The following is an 18,825-nucleotide window of genomic DNA, read 5'->3' as shown; positions in this document are numbered from 1 at the left end:
CACAAGCAATGCCATTTTTTCCTCCCTGGCCTCAGTGTTGTCAACTGTAAGATGAGGGCATTAACGTATTCGTTTCCTAAGTCCTCTTCTAGGTCTAATAATCTGTGAGTTGGTGATTCTAGGCAAATGGACATGTTTGAGAAATCGTTTTCTTTTGTGTCTGAGGAAAGTGGGTCTTAGTAAAGAGACAGCCTTGACTCACATATCATACACGTGTATAATACCCAAACCTTTGAGTTAGGGCTGGTGGGCTGCTGGTGGTGGTAGCAATGCAGGGCTATTCCAACAATTTCTAAGAAGAACAGAGAGGCAGAGGAAGAAGAGAAAGGCCAGGTTACACAGACAGTAGTCTGACTCGCACAGGCAGTACCTTTTATAAAACAATCTCTCTTCTGCCTATGTACTGGCTTCAACAGCTATTAATGGCTATTTCCCACTACAAATCATTCTGTTTTCTATCCGTTCCTGTGTACAAACCACTCAAAATTTTTGGACTGCTCATTGGAAAAATTGCTTTCTTTACAGTTCTCCTTTGATTAATAAGATTAATTGAATCCTACTAATAAATTGTTTTCCATAAAAACAAGAGAGAGCCCTGGCCAGAGTGGCTCCATTGGTCCCATATACCACAACGTTATGGGTCTGATTCCCAGTCAGGGCACACACCTAGGTTGTGGGTTGGTGCCCTGCTGTGGGGGGAGAGGGAAGGGACACATAGAGAAAGCAACCCATCCATTTTAAAAAATATATATTTTATTGATTTTACAGAGAAGAAGGGAGAGGGATAGAGAGTTAGAAACATCGATGAGAGAGAAACATTGATCAGCGGCCTGCCCCGTGCACATCCCCCACTGGGGGTTGAGCCTGCAACCATGTCCTTAACCAGAATTGAACCTGGGACCATTTAGTCTATGGGCTAACACTCTATCCACTGAGCCAAACGGGTTAGAGTGATGGATGTTTCTTTCTCTCTCTCTCTCTCAAAAAAAAAAATCAATAAAATCTTAAAACACACACAAAACAGCCCTGGCTGGTATGGCTCAGTGGGTTGGGCATAGTCCTATGCACTGAAAGGTTGCCCCTTAGATTCCCAGTCAGGACACATGCCCGGGGTTGTGGGCTCTATCCCTGGTAGCAGAGCGTGCAGGAGGCAGCCAATCAATGATTCTCCCTCATCATTGATGTTTCTCTCTCCCTCTCCTCTTTCTCTAGAAAAAAAAAATCAATAAAAATACTTTTTAAATTGAAATATATAAAAAGAGAAACCCTCTTAGCCATTCTTTATTATTAATCTAATAACATTAACAATAATGCTGGGGTCCAGCCCCAGCAGGTCCAGGGGTCCCCAAAGGTGTGGACGGAGTCGGCGAAGAAGGAATGACACGGAGACAGCGTTCAGTTGATCAGCAGCCTAGCCAGGATCTCTAGCCCGGATCTCCAGCCAAGTTCTGGTATGGATCTCCAGCCAGGTTCTGTCTGAGATCTCTAGCCAGGTTCGGTCACCAGGTTCTAGTTAGGTTCTCTTGCCAATTTCTATAGTCAGGTTCAGTCCAGGATCTTTTGCCATGTTCTCTCCAGCGAAGTTCTTCTGTCTGTAGGTTCTGTGTAGGTTCTGTCTGTAGGTTCTCTCTTCTAAGTCCTGTGTTCTTAGTTCTGTCTTCTGAGTTCTGTGTGTTTCTGTCTTGTTACAACTGTGTTTATACCAGTTGATTAAATCCTATCAATCTCTATTACAAAGGTTAGGGCGTTTCTTATCTCCATTCCAGGGAGAAAAGATTATGTAGTTTAAGCATGATTGTTCATAGTTAAAGGGATTAATTATCCGCCTGGCACTTAGTTGAGGGGTTTTATTCCCTCCCTAACTTCAGGGGAAAATCCCTACCTGGGGATTCAACCTTTCTCGGAGAGGTGACCTTGGTTAAAACACAGCGCCAAGAAGGTGAGCAAACATATTAAGAACCGTATGCCATATATGCAAGGTCCCTTGAAACAGCAAGGATGGACCGGCTCCCGGCACAATAACACTATTGTTTTCCTGTATTAAAGAGAAAGGATTACTTTGCTAATCAAAGAGCAAATTGGCCACACAACTGCAATTAGCCCATGGACCCATGATCTATAGAAAGCATAATGCAATATGAATATCCTTAAGTGTAAAGTAAGTAAATAAAAATAAAAGTAATTTTAAGTTCTCAGCATATTATACTATGGAGGGTTCACATAGTAGCATCCGATACCACCGAACCTCACCAACGTAGCACAAACCAAAGAGAAAACAAATTCTTCCGTGTGCTTATTTCATGCTTGTGCTTAGTGAGATACCAACCTCTTCTGCTAACACATCAGGGAACTAACAAAGAGCAAGGCATTTTTGTCAAGGTTGCTTAATTTTACCACTTCTTCTTCCTCTTATTCCCAAGGACTTTTGCTTATTTCTCCCTGCAAACACTGAGCTTTTTTAACTTGGTAGGCTCCCTGTGAACATCTCTGAATTTTTCTTTCATGTACTAATTTAGCATTCATCTGAGGCTTGTATTTTATAAATGTATGGCATCAGAATATGCATCTGTTCGCATGACCAGTATAAAGAAGTCAAGTGCTGTCGTTTGATCTCTAGGTGGTAATGTAGACTGGCAAACTTCAAACTAGAGAAATTTTTAAAGCACAAAAATTGAGCCATATTTTATGTGATCAAACCCACTGCTGAATCCCAATAAGAATTGTTTGCTGTAAATAATAATAATAATGCTATGGTTATTAATAAGTTGTGATTCAGACCGTGTGACTTTGGTCCAATAAAATGACCAAACCTATGTCCCTGGTCAATAAAAAATAGTTTCTGGGGACAATACAATGGCAAACAGGATTGTTTAAGATCAATGACGTCTGGAGTAATATCCGTTAATAGAAGCAAAGAAAAGAAGTAAAGATGAAGCGTAGTGGCTGACAATGGCAGTGTCCCTGCTTGTTGATTGGACTTGACCCTCTAGTTCACCACTTCTCCTGAGCACCTAGGAGAGTCCAGCATGTCACAGGCACTCGTGTTTTCTGAATGAGCAGATGAATGAATGAATGAATGAATGAAAGGTTATTGTTGTTAATTCTATAAATTACTTGTTAAGATAACGCATATAATATGTAATACTTGAGTTTTAAAGGCACTTATTTTATAGATACTTGTGAATACCTAAAAAACGAGATACCCAACGTGTCTAGCATTTAAGTCATAAAAGCAAATGAAAAAGATGACTTTCAGGTTGCTGGCAAAGAGAAAGAACTGACTGGTTCTTATATGTCAATATAGAAAATATCTTCTCACGTTGATACCTGGTCCTGCTGATATGGAGAAGCTGGACTGGTAGGTCCAAGGAAATATGTTTTGTTCAGGTACTTGTTTTTAATATAAATAGATTTTGCCTCCCTTAGCTTTCGATCTTTGTAAGGTATACTTCGGAACTGCTCAATGTCTGTCCAGCACATCAGGTCGATGCTAAAATAAAAACAAAGTACAGCCTTTCTTATTTATCTCTCTCAATTCTACTAAACCCCAAACCAAGCTGTTGTTTTTACAGAACTTAAAAAGTGGTTGTCTTGACCAGTTAGCACAAGGGATCAGATCATGAGACTAATAAGTACAATACTGCCTCTGATCCTGGCTAAAAATATGAATGAGTACCAGGGTCCGGGGCAGAGCAATAGCTGTCAGCACTGTTGGTGGGGTCTCGGAGTTCTTCCGTGAACGCTGGACTAGTGCTCTCCGTTTCAGATATGGGAACATGCCGTCTACTGCATGTCTGTTTGGCAACAAGCTACATTTAAAATAATCCTCAGCGCCAACAGAAACTATGGATCTGAAATGTGGCTCCCAAGTCCAATCAATCTCTACTAACTTGTGAGAAAATTATTAGAAAAAATATGAAAAAAAAAGAAATCATCATGAATACTAAAGGAGAAAAAAAAAAGAAAAAATATGAACACTTTATATTAGATAAATTTTTATAAGGTCCTAAGATTCTGTGCAAAACTACATTTTATTTATGTGTCAGCTAACAAAAGTTATAAACTATTACATTCATTTCAATAGCTTAGTGAAATATAAAAGAGACACTTCTCAGAAAGAGTAATTGAAGCCAGCCAGTGTTGAGCATCAACCTATGAACCACGAGGTCACAGTTTGATTCCCAGTCAGGGCACATGCCCTGGTTGCGGGCTTGATCCCTGGTAGGGAGAGTGCAGGAGGCAGCCAATCAATGAATCTCGCTCATCGTTGATGTTTCTATCTCTTTCTCTTTCCCCCTTCCTCTCTGAAATCAATAATATTAATATTAATAATAATGATAATGAAATAGTAATTGAAGCACCTGTCTAGACAAATGCAAAAGAAACAGCAGAAAAGGGACTGGATAAAACACACTGGTATTGCCCTGGCCAATGTGGCCCAGTGGATGGAGCACTGGCCTGAGCACCAAAGGGTGGTGGGTTCAATTTCCGGTCAAGGACACATACTGAATTGCAGGTTTGATCCCCGCCCCATTAGGGCGTGTGCGGGAGGCAACCAATCAATGTGTCTCTTTCACATTGATGTTTCTCTCTCTCTCCCCCTCTTCCTCTCTCCTCACTCCCTTCTACTCTTTCTAAAAACCAATGGGAAAAATATCCTCAGGTAAGGATAACAAAAACATATATAAATAAATAAACCATGCTGGTGTTTTACTTTAGCCAATGCTAAAAGTATCAACAAATATGATTTAACCACTTAAATAACATTTCAGAGGCTGCTATTTTTAAACTGCATGCCCCAACAAAAAGTTACCCATACAGCATAAGTAGCTTAGAAAAGAATATTTTAAGAGAGTAATATAATTTACAATGGTTATGTTCCTTACCTTGCAGAATAAGCCTCAAGAAACTGACGGAAATGTTCAAACTCCAGTTTGTTGTTAAGGAGATTATTAAAATTAAAATTCTTATATTCTGCAGGGACAAGATTCCAGTTTTCTGTTGATTTAGTGGTAGCAGGATGTGGGGGAATACCAGTTCCAATGTCACTAGTAGCATCCTAGTAAAATAATACTTTTCATAAAAATCTTTTAAGCACAAATTATTTTTTCAAATTTAAATAAACTGAAATAAAAATTAACTGTTAGGCCAATGCCACTTAACAGGCCAAAGAATCTAGAATCTAAAATTTGGTTCTAACTTACATCAAATTCTCTTCTGTTCCTTTATATTCCATTCCTTTCTTTTCATGAACATTTTGGTAAGTAGTTATTATATACGTGCTTATAAAATATTAATGTTCCTTTATATTCCATTCCCTTCTTTTCATGAACATTTAGTAAACAGTTATTACATACTTGCTTATAAAATATTAACTTTATTATTTTTGTTAGTACCGAAGTAATGTCTTTTATAATAAAAAGAAAACAAAAAGCATACATAATACTACCATTCAGAGATAATCACCATTAGCTTTTTTATATATACCCTTCTAGATTTCTTTTTGTCTACATACATGTAGTTTATTAAAAATGAGGGCAGGACTATACAACTATGTATGGTTTTATAACTTGGTTCCTTTTCTTAACAATATATCATGACCATAAAACATTCTTTTATCTATAACTTAATTTCAAAAGCTACACAGTAATGTAAGATGCTTTTCTAATAAAGATTACATCCTTTAAATATAATCTCCTTCATATAAAAGTTAATTAGGGGGTATTTTTAAAACCTCTGATGTTTTGCAGACAGTTTACAAGCCCTATTCTTTCTGTAATTCATTGTATGATTAATTCATCTCCCTATATGTTTTTGAAAAGCACCAGACCATGATATAAACTGCCAATATTTTCAAAATCCATTTTCATAGGAAGAAGGATAATCATGGGGAGCATTATAAATTTTAGTTCATAAAGTTTAAAATACAATTTTACAAAATGCTATCTTTGTGGATTTTTATGTATCCTTTCCAACGTATTAATTAGTAGTGTCTCAAATAGAGAACTTCTGTGTTAATGAGGCAACCATCATGAAAGTTACATTTTAAAAAATAACTTCACTGTTTTTTGTAAAACTTTATTGTAAAAGAATAAAAATTTCGAATAGGTACAAAGAAGAAAGTAAAAATCACCTGAAACCTTACCACTCAGAGCTATTTTTTATTTTATTTTCATAGCTGACAGTGTTACAGAAGGTCTCCTTTTTTTCACATTAACCCCCTCCACCCTGCATCTCCTCCCCCAGGCCATCACCACACTAATGTCTGTGTCCATGGGCTATGTGTGTGTGTGTGTGTGTGTGTGTGTGTGTGTATATATATATATATATATATATATATATATATATATATATATATATATATGTTCCCCGGTTAATCTTTCCTCCCCCAACCCCTACCCCTGCCTTCCCTCTGTTCCATGCTCACTCAGAGCTATCTTTAATATTTTGGTGAACATCTTTCCGGATTATCTCTTTGTATATATGTACACATGTAGAAATACATATGCAATTTTATATAAATAAGATCATACAACACCAGTGTTATTGTTTCTTACATTTTATGTAATACTAAAGGCCCAGTGCGTGAAATTTGTGCACTCGGGGGGGGGGGGGGGGGAGTCCCTCAGCCTGGATTGCAAGAGGGCACAGGCCAGGCTAAGGAACCCCACTGGTGCATGATCAGGGCTGGGGAGGGACGCAGGGGGTTGGCCAGTCAGGGAGGGATCGTGGGAGGGCTCCAGGGTGTGTCCGGCTCTTCTCGCTCAGTCCCAATCGGCTGGACCCCAGCAGCAAGCTAACCTACCAATCAGAGCATATCCTAGGCAATCCTATAGTCTTTTTAATTGAACTCTCCAAATTCTTTCCATATTTTAAGAAATTGTTTTGCCTGCTGATGGCATACAACAGCCTCTTTTCTGTTTGGAAAACGCAATTTAACTCTTTTGTGACTTGACAACAAATAGAGGTGCAGCCATACAGAAAATAACCAATAACATTCAAAGGAATATAATGTGGCTAGAAGGCTCTTAGCTAAGGCAGTCAAGGAGCTTGGCAACCTGTGCTACCTTATCTGCTTTGTTTTTCTGACTTTGTTGTTAAATGTGTCAATAAAATGAGCCACCTATCAAACTATAGCATCCTTGGCAAAGCAGCAGCAGAAAAATGAAACTGCCTATTCCCTATCTTATCAATATATGATCATCTATTCCCATCCCCACCCCCAACAATATATGTGGTGGCAATCCTCTTCAGGATAAAAGTTTGTTTTTTTTTAGAGAGTTGTCTTACCTCAGCTTTCTTGAAAACTGTCTCTTTATACAAAGCCTGTAGCTTTCTGAAGTTGACAGAGTCTAGCTGTCGAGTTTCTTCCACCAACTTCACCTAATAAAATAATAATAAAACATGTAACATCAATAGTATGTGGATTATGAAAAAGTGGGGAAAGAATGCACAATTTGCCAGGAAAAGTGGGCTAAAGACCAATACATTTGCCGATAAAGTAAATTAGTTTGGAGGCAAAAGCAGGAAGACCAACATAATGTAAAAAAGCAGCTACAGCAAAGTCAGGCTTTGAATGCATACTATAAAAAATACAAGCATTTTGCTTGGCTGGTGTGGCTCAGTGATTGAGCATCGACCTATGAACCAGGAGGTCACAGTTTTATTCCCGGTCAGGGCACATGCCAGGGCTCGATCCCCAGTAGGGGGCATGCAGAAGCAGCCAACCAATGATTCTCTCTCATTAATGATGTTTCTCTCTCTCCCTCTCCCTTCCTCTCCGAAAAAAATTAAAATATATTTTAAAAATTACATGCATTTCTAGGTAATGATATAGTGCAGTGATTTTCAACCAGGGGCTGCAAGAATTTCTAAAACATGCAATACCTGACTATTTATTCAGGAGCACTGACCTCTTTTCCCTTAGATTGACAAATAAAAATATGATAACAGCCAACACAGCAATAGCCTTTAGGCATGAATGCTCTGTCTTGAACCATAAATATACAGGTCATGATAGACTTGCATGTCATTGATCATGTTGCATAAGAATGTTGTGTCTCATTGGGTAATTCTTGGTATCAGAAATCCTTATATACAAATATAGGCAACTGATTTTTTAAAAATCACTTTGGAGTTAGAAGAATCAGTAATTGCTATTATTACTTTTTCTTTTATAAATCAATCAAAATTTTGCCTTTTTTTTGTCAGAACGGCAAAATATCATATTTTTTGGTGTGCTGCAGAATTTAAATAACTAGTTTATGTGTGCCATGAGATTAAAAAGATTGAAAATCGCTGATATAGTGCCAACAAAAATCTTCCTCCTTTCTGGACACCCCTTGTGAACTAACAAATAATGGAAACATTTTGGGTCAGATTTCCAGCTTCTATTCATTATAAGAGGATAACAGCCACGAAGGCAGGCACTACTAGCGTTAGGCACCACATAATCCATAGAACACGAAATGACCGGACTCCACTGTTATCGGTCTGTGAGCAAAGGTTTTATTGGTGTAGCAAGAGGAGAGAGTTAATCATCCGATTAAACTCCTTAGTAGTCTCAGCCTTCAGAATGTGTATTGCACTATTTTATATAGTCACGAGAACAAGAACACTCTCCATTCTCTGTCGCAAGGAAAAATCAGTTTGGCGGACTGAGAATGTTGTGTATTTCACAGCTAGTTTTGGGAGTCCCCTTGGTTATCCCTTTTGGGGAAGAGTCTACATCAGGGGTCCTCAAACTTTTTAAACAGGGGGCCAGTTCACTGTCCCTCAGACCGTTGGAGGGCCGGACTATAGTTTAAAAAAAAAAACTATGAACAAATTCCTATGCACACTGCACATATCTTATTTTGAAGTAAAAAAAACAAAATGGGAACAAATACAATATTTGTATTTGCAAGTGGCCCGCGGGCTGTAGTTTGAGGACCCCTGGTCTACCTAATCCAGTCAGCTGGACTTTTAGAGACATCTCTAGTCTGAATTTAAGGATGTGTCTAGAATTAAGAGAGATTTCTTTTTCCTCTTATTAAAAAGAATGTATTATTTGTCCCATGCATTTTTATAAGAATCATTACTATAGGAAGCAGCAACAGGGTTAAGCCTCAGACTGACCTGTGGCAGGGCCACAAACAAGTCCCAGCTTGGAGGGAAGAGCCCTCCTAGCATAAGTAAACTTTACCTTCTAGTCCTCCCTAGATCCTTCCTAGGTAGCTAATGGGTTGTGGGAGGTGCAGAAAGTGCTGCCAAAACAAGGTGAAACTCACAAGAACATTGTAAACATGTTGACCACTTCCCTTGTTTTGCTCTGTGTGCTCTGGCTATAAAATAAAGCTTCGGCTTGCAGGCTGGGTCTCTCTGTGTCCTCTTCCAGGCACAAGAGATCCACCGAGCCCCAGCTGTATTCTCTTGTCTGTCTTCTTTAATCCTTCACCGCCCCTCCTCATGTTCACCCTTGGCTGTGCTGGCATGGCACATCATTATCAATGCCAAAACCTTTTGGTTTAGGCAGTGGTTCTCAACCTTCCTAATGCTACTACCCTTTAATACAGTTCCTCATGTTGTGGTGACCCCCAACCATAAAATTATTTTCGTTGCTACTTCATAACGGTAATTTTGCTACTGTTATGAATTGTAATGTAAATATCTGATATGCTATATGAGTTTTCCAATGGTCGTGACCCACAGGTTGAGAACCGCTGGTTTAGGGAATTTAGTTATAATTCTAAGACTTTATCATCTCAGGACCATATCTCAGGTCTATTTCCCCCTACACCCTATATTATATTTAAAATAACAACTAGAGAGATATTTTAAAATTTCATACGATAGCCTAATTTTCGTAATGTAATCTATGTGTTTCTGTAGAAGAAAGGTTGCAATGCTAAGTTTTCAGAACAAAGAGAAAATCAGAAATAAAATTTTAATTATTTTGGTTACTGAATTTAGTAAGCCATACGGGTTGTTTCAATTCAATAAGATAACTCTATCCAGGGTGTTTCAGTATTGATTTTATTTTAATTACCTAAGCTATCCTTTCTGGTGGAAGACATGACTAAGAAGTTGTGGAAGAGATACGAACAAAGAATAGCAACACAGAGATACCAGAGTCCCACCTGAAATGACCACATGTTCAGGGCATATGCATTAACTTAATATAAAAAATACCCATGAATGGTTTTAATTTGTAACTCAAAATAAATATTTAAAGAAATTTCCTCCACCCGTCAATAAAAAGAGTGAAAATATTCCAGCACGAAGGGTTAACATGACCTCTTTGAGGACGAAAAAAGATGTGTTGAAACTTTTACCCAATCAAGCAGCCTGACCTGATGAACATCTGGGCGTGCTTGACAATAGCGCCGAAGCCAGAGAACGTGCTTTCCACAATACATATGAAACGTTTATGTTTTCCATGGGTATAATACTTACTGCAACTCATCCAGCATAAAATTGAACGAGCTTTGTCCATTAATCAAAATTAAGACTGCCGCTGAAAATGGCAAGAAGGGACGAAGCCAGTATATTACCGTGGCACATTTTGTTGGGTCACAGGAAACCCAAAGTCAGAGTTATCTCTGCTGACACATTTGCGCACAGAGCTAAAAACGACCCCGATGTCAGTGTTTTGTTGGGAGACGACAGGAAAATTCTGAATCCCTGGCCCAACTGAGACCTTTTCCAGTTTTTGTTTTTGTTTTCGTGTGAGTTAACCATGCTGCTTATCATCAGTTTTACAATAAGCCCGACTGGTTCACACACAATGTATCAGTGTCGCCATACCTGTCTGTAGGCAAGTTGGTCTAATTGTACCATCCTTGTCCAGGGCTCAAGCAGGAGGAGAAGAATATATTCTTCTGCTGTGTCAAAAAGGTCTTCAAACGGTGGCTGTATTTTCATATAAATTTCTTTTTTCTTTTGCTGCTGGAGTCCAATGTCAAGAGTGGCCGAAGGAGCAACATATGTGGCAAAAAGCAACTAAAGGAGGAGGGAAAGAAAGGAGTGGATGTTGGGTGAAACCATAATAATTAGCAGGTTCCGCGGCAAAGACATTTTTTTAAAGGCAAGAAAAGACAAACAAACTCAAGTGGTTTTTTAAAAAAAGATGTGCAAAACTACTTAAGACAAAGTAGTGTGTTTATTCAAAAGACCATTTTTTTATTTTCTCTTCCTATTTCTTCATTTGTAATTAGTCAGTTAGCCAGGAGATCTTGCATAAAAGTAGGTGATTTAGATATTGCAATTTTCCTCAGATTACTACTGTGGATTATAATGATTGCTTTCACATTATATGTTTCCTTTTTTCCTTATATTCATGACAGTTCTAACTGTATGTGCTACTTTCCAAAGTGGCTGGAAATGCCCACTAGAAAGCAAGAGGCAAGAATACACTAGGGCTGAAAAGTTGACTGATAGTCTTCTAGTCTAGAGACCCAGAAGACTACCTGCCCTACCCAGCTGAGTTGCAGAGTTCTTAAGACTTTCTGCTGTAAAAATGTCCATATCTCGTGTCCAGGGCTGTGATAGAGAAAGAAGGAGGAAATAGACATGAATGGAAAGATACACACAGCACATACACAGTCTCTAGGACAGGTTCTCAACCTTCCTAACGCCGCGACCCTTTAATACAGTTCCTCATGTTGTGGGGACCCCCAACCATAAAATTATTTTCGTTGCTACTTCATCACTGTAATTTTGCTACTGTTATAAATCGTAATGTAAATATCTGATATGCAGGATGTATTTTCATTGTTCGTGACCCACAGGTTGAGAACCGCTGCTCTAGGGAAAGCTGTATGACTGTCTGTTCAGTGGTCGGCAAACTCATTAGTCAACAGAGCCAAATATCAACAGTACAACGATTGAAATTTCTTTTGAGAGCCAAATTTTTTAAACTTAAACTATATAGGTAGGTACACTGTTATTAACTTAATTAGGGTACTCCTAAGGCTTAGGAAGAGCCACACTCAAGGGGCCAAAGAGCCGCATGTGGCTCTCGCAAGTCGCAGTTTGCCGACCACGGGTCTAGTTCGTTCCATTCATTTGTCTTGTCTCTCAATAATAGTTATTTAAATCTGAGAAGCACTTTAATAACATTTTCTTTTTTAAATGTTACAAACTGGATATGTCGTGCCCTATATATCAGATTTAAATTTAGTTTTACTCAGAATCTTTAATTAATTGTATTTTATTTCAATTTTATTTTTATACTTAGACTTTGGAGCTGATAATGTCCAGACTTAACCCAGGCGTTAGTTAGATAGATGATAGATAGATAGATAGGTAGATAGATAGAGATAGATTAAATGATAAATAGATATGTACCAAATAATACCCTTATGTAAAATAATGTTTTAAAAGTTTTAAAGGATCCACATTAATAACATAAGCATTTATGAGTATCCACCACATTTTAGACACTTGGGTAGGTGCTATGTATGCAAAGATTAATAAATAAGACCTAATGCCTGCCCTGAAGGAGCCCCTTGGTGGTGACATGGAGATGAAAACCAGTGGTTTCAGTATGAAAAGTACCACAGTGGAGGTATATGTTGGAATAAGATCTTCAATGATTGTCTGTCCAATCTTTTCAAGCTCACTTCCCATTACATACCTTTTAAATTTTATACTCAAATATCAATTTTTCTTTTTTTTCTTTTTTTTTTAATTGTCTAGACTTTTACATACGTCTCCTTTTTTCCCCGCTTGACCCCCCACCCAGCCATTCCCACCCCGGGCAAGCCCCCACCGCCCCAGTGTCTGTGCCCATTGGTTATGCTAATAGGCATGCTTACAAGTCCTTTGGTTGCTCTCTAACACCCCCCCCCACCTCCCCTGCCATTTTTCTCTGGATCTATTTTTGTTCATCAAATTATGTTGATCATTATATCCCACATATGAGTGAGATCATGTGATATTTATCTTTCTCTGACTGGCTTATTTCGCTTCGCATAATGCTCTCCAGTTCTATCCATGCTGTTGCAAATGGTAAAAGTTCCTTCTTTTTTTTATAGTGGCATAATATTCCATTGGGTAAATGTACCATAGTTTTTTAATCCACTCATCTGCTGATGGGCACTTAGGTTGTTTCCAAATCTTAGCTATCAAATATCAATTTTTCTTAATTTCCCTACACCTTGCTATTTGGCATTCCATGTTTTGCATATCTTGTATTGACCCTACCCCATGCACCTCGTCTGCTTGATAAACTCTGATTTATTCTGTAAAATCAACAGGAATTTCTCTTCCTCTAAGAATCCTTCACTCACACCCTCCTCCCAAGATCATACTTGTCAACTGCTATACTATCACACTACAACACCGTTAAGTATTTATGTGTCTTCTCTTCTGGAACTAGGTCTTCGAGGGCAAAAACTTCAGCTTATTCATCTGTGATTCTCCAACTCCTAAAACTGTTCTTGGCAGAGACTAGATGCCATGAATGTTTATTGAATTGTACTGAATCCACCAAAAATACTCATTTATATCTTGGAATGGGGAAGAAAAAGATTCAGAAACTCTTCCAAGAGAAGATAAGTTTCTCTTATCCTTGATCCTTAAGCTGGATCTTTAAAGATGAGTTAGAGTCAATCAGGCAAGAAAGCTGATGAGAAAGATCATTCAAAAAGAAGGAAAACATGGCCAAGGCATGAGGGCCTATGAGGTTTTATGACCTGTGAGATTTTTTTAAATATAAGTTTTTAGAATATATTTTTATTGATTTCAGAGAAGAAGGGAGAGGGAAGGAGAGATAGACACATCAATGAGAGAAAATCATTGATCGACTGCCTCCTGCATGCCCTCTACTGGGGATTGAGCCCGCAACCCGGCATGTGCCCTGACTGGGAATCCAACCGTGACCTCCTGGTTCACAGACTGATGGATGCTCAACCACTGAGCAACCGGCCAGGCATAACCTGTGAGATTTGAGCCTTCAAGTACGTAACGCTGGCTAAAAGAAAGAGTTAGAATAAGAGAGGGTGCTGTAAAGGGAGGCAGGTATCAGAGCATGAATATGATCTTTTATTCATTGGTAAGGAATTTGAATTTCTACCTAAAGATATGTAATGGGGAAACTCTGCGAAGTGACGCCATTGGATATGAATTTTAGAAATAAATCACTATGGCGTCGAAGGGAGAAACAGTTTGAGCAGATCAAGGTTTGAGGCCATTTGGAAGTCATTTCAAGAGTCAAATAAGAAATTATATGCCACCTTCGTCTCTTACCTGCTTTTCTGCAATAGCCTCTTAGCTGGTCTTGCCAGGTTCCTCTTTGCTCTCTTACAGTTTTACCACAGCAAACAGCGAATCCACTATGCATGTCACTCTTCTCCTCAAACTCCCATCTTCCCATTTCACACTTAGCAATAACCAAAGTCCTTACAATTACCTATAGGTGGAGGTTTTGGAAGTTTCTCGATGCTGAGGGGATATGGGTCATTGTAGTTTAGTGCCTGGCAGTGGGGGAAGCCCCTATAAATACCATAGGCTCTCAAAACACCCTAAGAGCAGGGGCAGACCAGGTACAGACTCCAGCCTTAAATCTTAAGTGCAAAGAGAAAACAACTGCTCACCTGTAATTGTATGCCCAGCAAAAATACCCTTCCAAAATGAAAATAAAATAAAGATGTCAGAAATCAACAAACAAAAACGGAGAATTAATCACCAGCAGACCTGCATGAAATTAATTAACTAATTAATTAATTAAGGGGAAGCCCCAAACAAAAGCAAGATGGAATAGAGAACAAGAGAAAGCATAAATATGTAGATAAATGTAAATAAATATTGATTGTAAAATATAATAATAATGAAAAAAGTCAAGGAAATAGTAAAAGAGACTAAAAAAGAAAAGCCAGAATTGAAGATGCAGATTAAACTGCAATTAAGATGATGTACCATGAGGCCCATTAGAGGTAGAAAAGCAATTGAGGTTAGTATCAGGGCAGTAACACAAAAACATGCAGTGGGGAGTAGTAAAGAACTTGAGGTGAAAATAAAGAAAGGAGGCATTTAGAGTACTTCACAAAAATCAGAATTGACTTTTTTTTTTATCTAGTCCTCCCTTAAAAGGAGTACTTTAAGTTCAGTATCTTATAGGCACTCGATAAATATTTACTAAAAGGATAAATGGGAGATTAGTGGCCTACAGTGAAATTATGATCTGAACGAGGAATATCAGAGTTCAAAATTCAAAGTTGAAATAGTTCCAGTTTATGGTGGATTCCAACATATGGCCATCCCATAGTTAACTTAGGGGAAACAGAGATTAAAAACATTGGAATTGGGTCAGTTAAGAAACTCCACAACATATATGTTATAAGGGCAATTTGTGTGGGTGTTGAAAGAGCTTCAAAATGATAAAATAAAAGGAAAAGGTAGGGAGAAAGTTCATGAGTCATGTAATGAAAATTTCTAGGAAGGTAAAACAGAACTTAGATGATCTTTAGATGACATTATTGGGGTTAAGAATGGGGGAATTACATGACATAGCAAACAGCAAAATTTTTGAAGTTATTAAAAGATGAGTCTTGAATAGCAGCAGAGAAGAAGTGTTGTGAAATATGAGAGAAGGGGCATAGTTAGCCATTCGAGATGTCCTATTTAATTAGGCAATCTACAGTCTGGAAACTTAGTTACTTAAAACATAAGTACATATTCCACTGGGTTGAATAGTCCAAAGTGAATCATACTCTTTCCAAATGATTACGTAATATTTAAAATGAAAGTTGCCACACACACACACACACACACACACACACACACACGGAGAAAGGAAATTTTTCTAACCTTGGGAATTATTTAGAAGAATGACTTGCAAATCTAACGAGTCTAACAAGCTAGGATTGAATCGGATTCAAATCTGTTCTTGACCATTTTCTAAGGTGGAAGTTTTGGAAGTGAATTAAAATAATGCCACACTAAGGTAAATTAAGAAACTACAGAGTAAAATGACCAACTTAACAACATTAAACAATGATTCCAGAAGTCACTTTAATAATTTCAAGCTTACCTCAAAGGAAAGCACATTTGACTCCCCACATCACTTAGGTTAAAAATCAGACTCAACTTCAATTCGGGCAGGAATACCCTCTAATGGCAAAATAAAGCAATGGCTTTGTCAATGGGTCAGCTACATCAAAGGCTGTCGTTTAAAGAGACATGGTATGCCACATACCAAACTTTTCTGTAGAAATCGGCATGACTCCTTTGATTTAAAAACATGGTAGCAGTGAAGAGCATAAAGTACAAAATAAGTTGAAATGGTAACTGGAATAACAGTGATAGGTCGGCTGCTGGGGGTGTCCACGTCCGTGCCCTCCCTTTCACTTTCAGTCTTGCCTTCACTCATGTCTTGTCTTTAAAATCTACGGCTGCCACAGGCCTATGAACGGCTCCCAGTGCTATTTACATGTTCTATCACCACACCACGGTGGACATTTCATGATGCCATGTTAAAGCCAGATCTCTTTATGTCACCGTATCCACCTGGCTCGGGCTTTTACCTTCTGAAATTTGCTGTATGATTTTCTTCAGAATGAGCTTCACTTCACTTTACCACTTACTGTATTCGTAGCACAACTTCCTCTCTCTGCCCCTTGCTCTGTATCCTTCAATACCTCTCACCAAGCTTCTTCTACCTTCTGCACAATCTGTCCTCTAAATAAATCAGGCACCATCTCGTCTCTTACCTTCTTACACGACCAGGACTCGAGACTGCCCATCATTTCAACTAACTCTTACAAATATCCCTAGTTTCTCCCAGCTTGATATTCTGCCTTGTCAAGGCCCAATTTGGGGTCAGTCTAATCATTCATTCTTCATTCATTTTTTCCAACTCTATCCTCAAGCTCCCTGTAAAAACTATAATAATTGGCTCCATTTAAATAGCCTTTAAAAATAAACACCACAGCTCATCTATGGTTGCAAAGCTTGGTAAGTTATTGCTTGTTTCTAGTCAACTCCATCTCCCCATTTCTAAATTTTGCCATCTTCCTTAAAGCCTCCAGATGCAGCCGTATGTTTCTTTGCTTTCGGTAGACTGCATCCCACTTAATTGGGAAAAATCACTGGTATAAATGCCCTCAACTTCCCTCTCTAGAGCTTTCTTCTAAATCTTTTTCTTTCTCAAGTTTCAAAGGAAGACTGTTTTCCAAGGCTGAATCACTCATGTGTGCTTTTTAAAATATAAATATATATTTTTCCCCCCATCACTGGTTCTGCCCCCAGCCCAGGCCTGATGCCTCTGGCCCAGGCGTCAGGCCTGGGCAGGGGACCCCCAGGCCCCTCCAATTGCTGGCCCTGCCCCTTGCCCAGGCCTGATGCCTCGGCCAGAGGCATAGACCCCCATCACCCTCCGATTACCTGATCGGCCCCTTGCCCAGGCCTGAGGCTTCTGGCCCAGGAATCATGCCTGGGCAGGGGACCCCCATCTCCCTCTGATCGCTTGCTCCACCCCCCACCCAAACCTGACGCCTCTGACCCAGGCTTCAGGCCTGGGCAAGGGGACCATCATATCCCCCCAATCCCTGGCTCCGCCCCCCACCCAGGCCTGATGCCTCGGCCAGAGGAGTTGACCCTCATCACCCTCCAATCACCAATCACCGGATCGGCCCCTTGACCAGGCCTGAGGCCTCCGGCAGAGGTGTCAAGCCTGGACAGGGGACCCCCAGCTCCCCGTGGTTGCAGGCTCCGCCCCTGCCCAGGCCTAACGCCTCTGGCCTAGGCGTCCGGCCCGGGCAGCGGGGACCCGCAGCTGCAGCGGCCCCGCGATCATGGGCTTCGCTTTAGGCCCAGGCAAGGGGCCCCTAGCTCCTGGGACTGCCAGCTTCGACCGTGCCCAGCTCCCATCACTGGCTCCACCCCTACTTCCTGCTATCACTGGCCAGGGCGGAAAAGGCACCTGATTCTCCCTCCGATCATGGCTGGGGGGCAGGGCAAAGGCGGCTCTTAGCTCCCCCCTGGGTTTCCGATCACTGTCAGTGGCAGGGGGCTTCTTCCTGCTTTCCCTTTCGCCTCCCTGCATTGTGCCTACATATGCAAATTAGCCGCCATCTTGTTGGCAGTTAACTGCCAATCTTAGTTGGCAGTTAATTTGCATATAGCCCTGATTAGCCAATGAAAAGGGTATCATCGTACGCCAATTACCATTTTTCTCTTTTATTAGATAAGATATTATTGATTTTTTACAGAGAGGAAGGGAGAGGGATAGAGAGTTAGACACATTGATCAGCTGCCTCCTGCACACCCCCTATGGGGGATGTGCCCACAACCAAGGTACATGCTCTTGACCAGAATCGAACCTGGGACCCTTCAGTCCACAGGCCAATGCTCTATCTACTGAGCCAAACTGGTTAAGGCATTCACGTGTGCTTTTGACTCCATTCCTCCAGAACCTTGCAACATCAATTGTGTCCTTAGTACCTGTCTCTTAATCTACCTTTCCATTGATTCCATCTCCTTCCTTGTGCTATAAAGGCGTTCAAGTGAAGTGTCTCTCCCATCCTAAACAGTTGTCACCCCATTTCTCGCTTTCCCTTCTCTACAAATCTTTACACTCACTCTTCACTCACTGCCCAATCTACTGCAATCTGGTTTTCATGCCAATGAAGCTGATCTTTAAGATCATTAAAAACCACATAACCACCAATTCAGTAGCTTCTCTGCTTCATCTCTTCACCTTTAACTCTGTTGATTATCCTCTCCTCTTGACTTTCTCTCCTCTGCCTTCAATACTTTCTCCTGATCCTCTGCCTACTTCCATTCGTAGGCTCCTTAGACCTGATTTCTTTCCTGAACCCAAAACCTAGAGTTCAGGACTTGTTA

At 39.8% G+C, this 18,825-nt stretch overlaps 1 protein-coding gene across 1 annotated transcript in view; it reads right to left on the bottom strand.

Moving 5' to 3' along the window:
- RGS22 (regulator of G protein signaling 22) overlaps positions 1-18,825 on the bottom strand; it is an 88,760-nt gene that overhangs the window by 20,485 nt on the left and 49,450 nt on the right. Inside the window, exons 12-15 of the mRNA XM_059672848.1 lie at positions 10,786-10,980; positions 7,291-7,383; positions 4,887-5,059; positions 3,328-3,490 (exon numbers count right to left, since the gene is read on the bottom strand). Of these exons, the coding sequence (XP_059528831.1) occupies positions 3,328-3,490; positions 4,887-5,059; positions 7,291-7,383; positions 10,786-10,980 (624 nt within the window). The remainder of the gene's footprint in view (positions 1-3,327; positions 3,491-4,886; positions 5,060-7,290; positions 7,384-10,785; positions 10,981-18,825) is intronic.

Source organism: Myotis daubentonii, chromosome 17, assembly GCF_963259705.1.
Source record: "Myotis daubentonii chromosome 17, mMyoDau2.1, whole genome shotgun sequence".
Lineage (NCBI taxonomy): Eukaryota > Metazoa > Chordata > Mammalia > Chiroptera > Vespertilionidae > Myotis > Myotis daubentonii.
The sequence above is the reverse complement of the archived record's forward strand: the minus strand, read 5'-3'. Positions and strand labels throughout refer to the sequence as shown.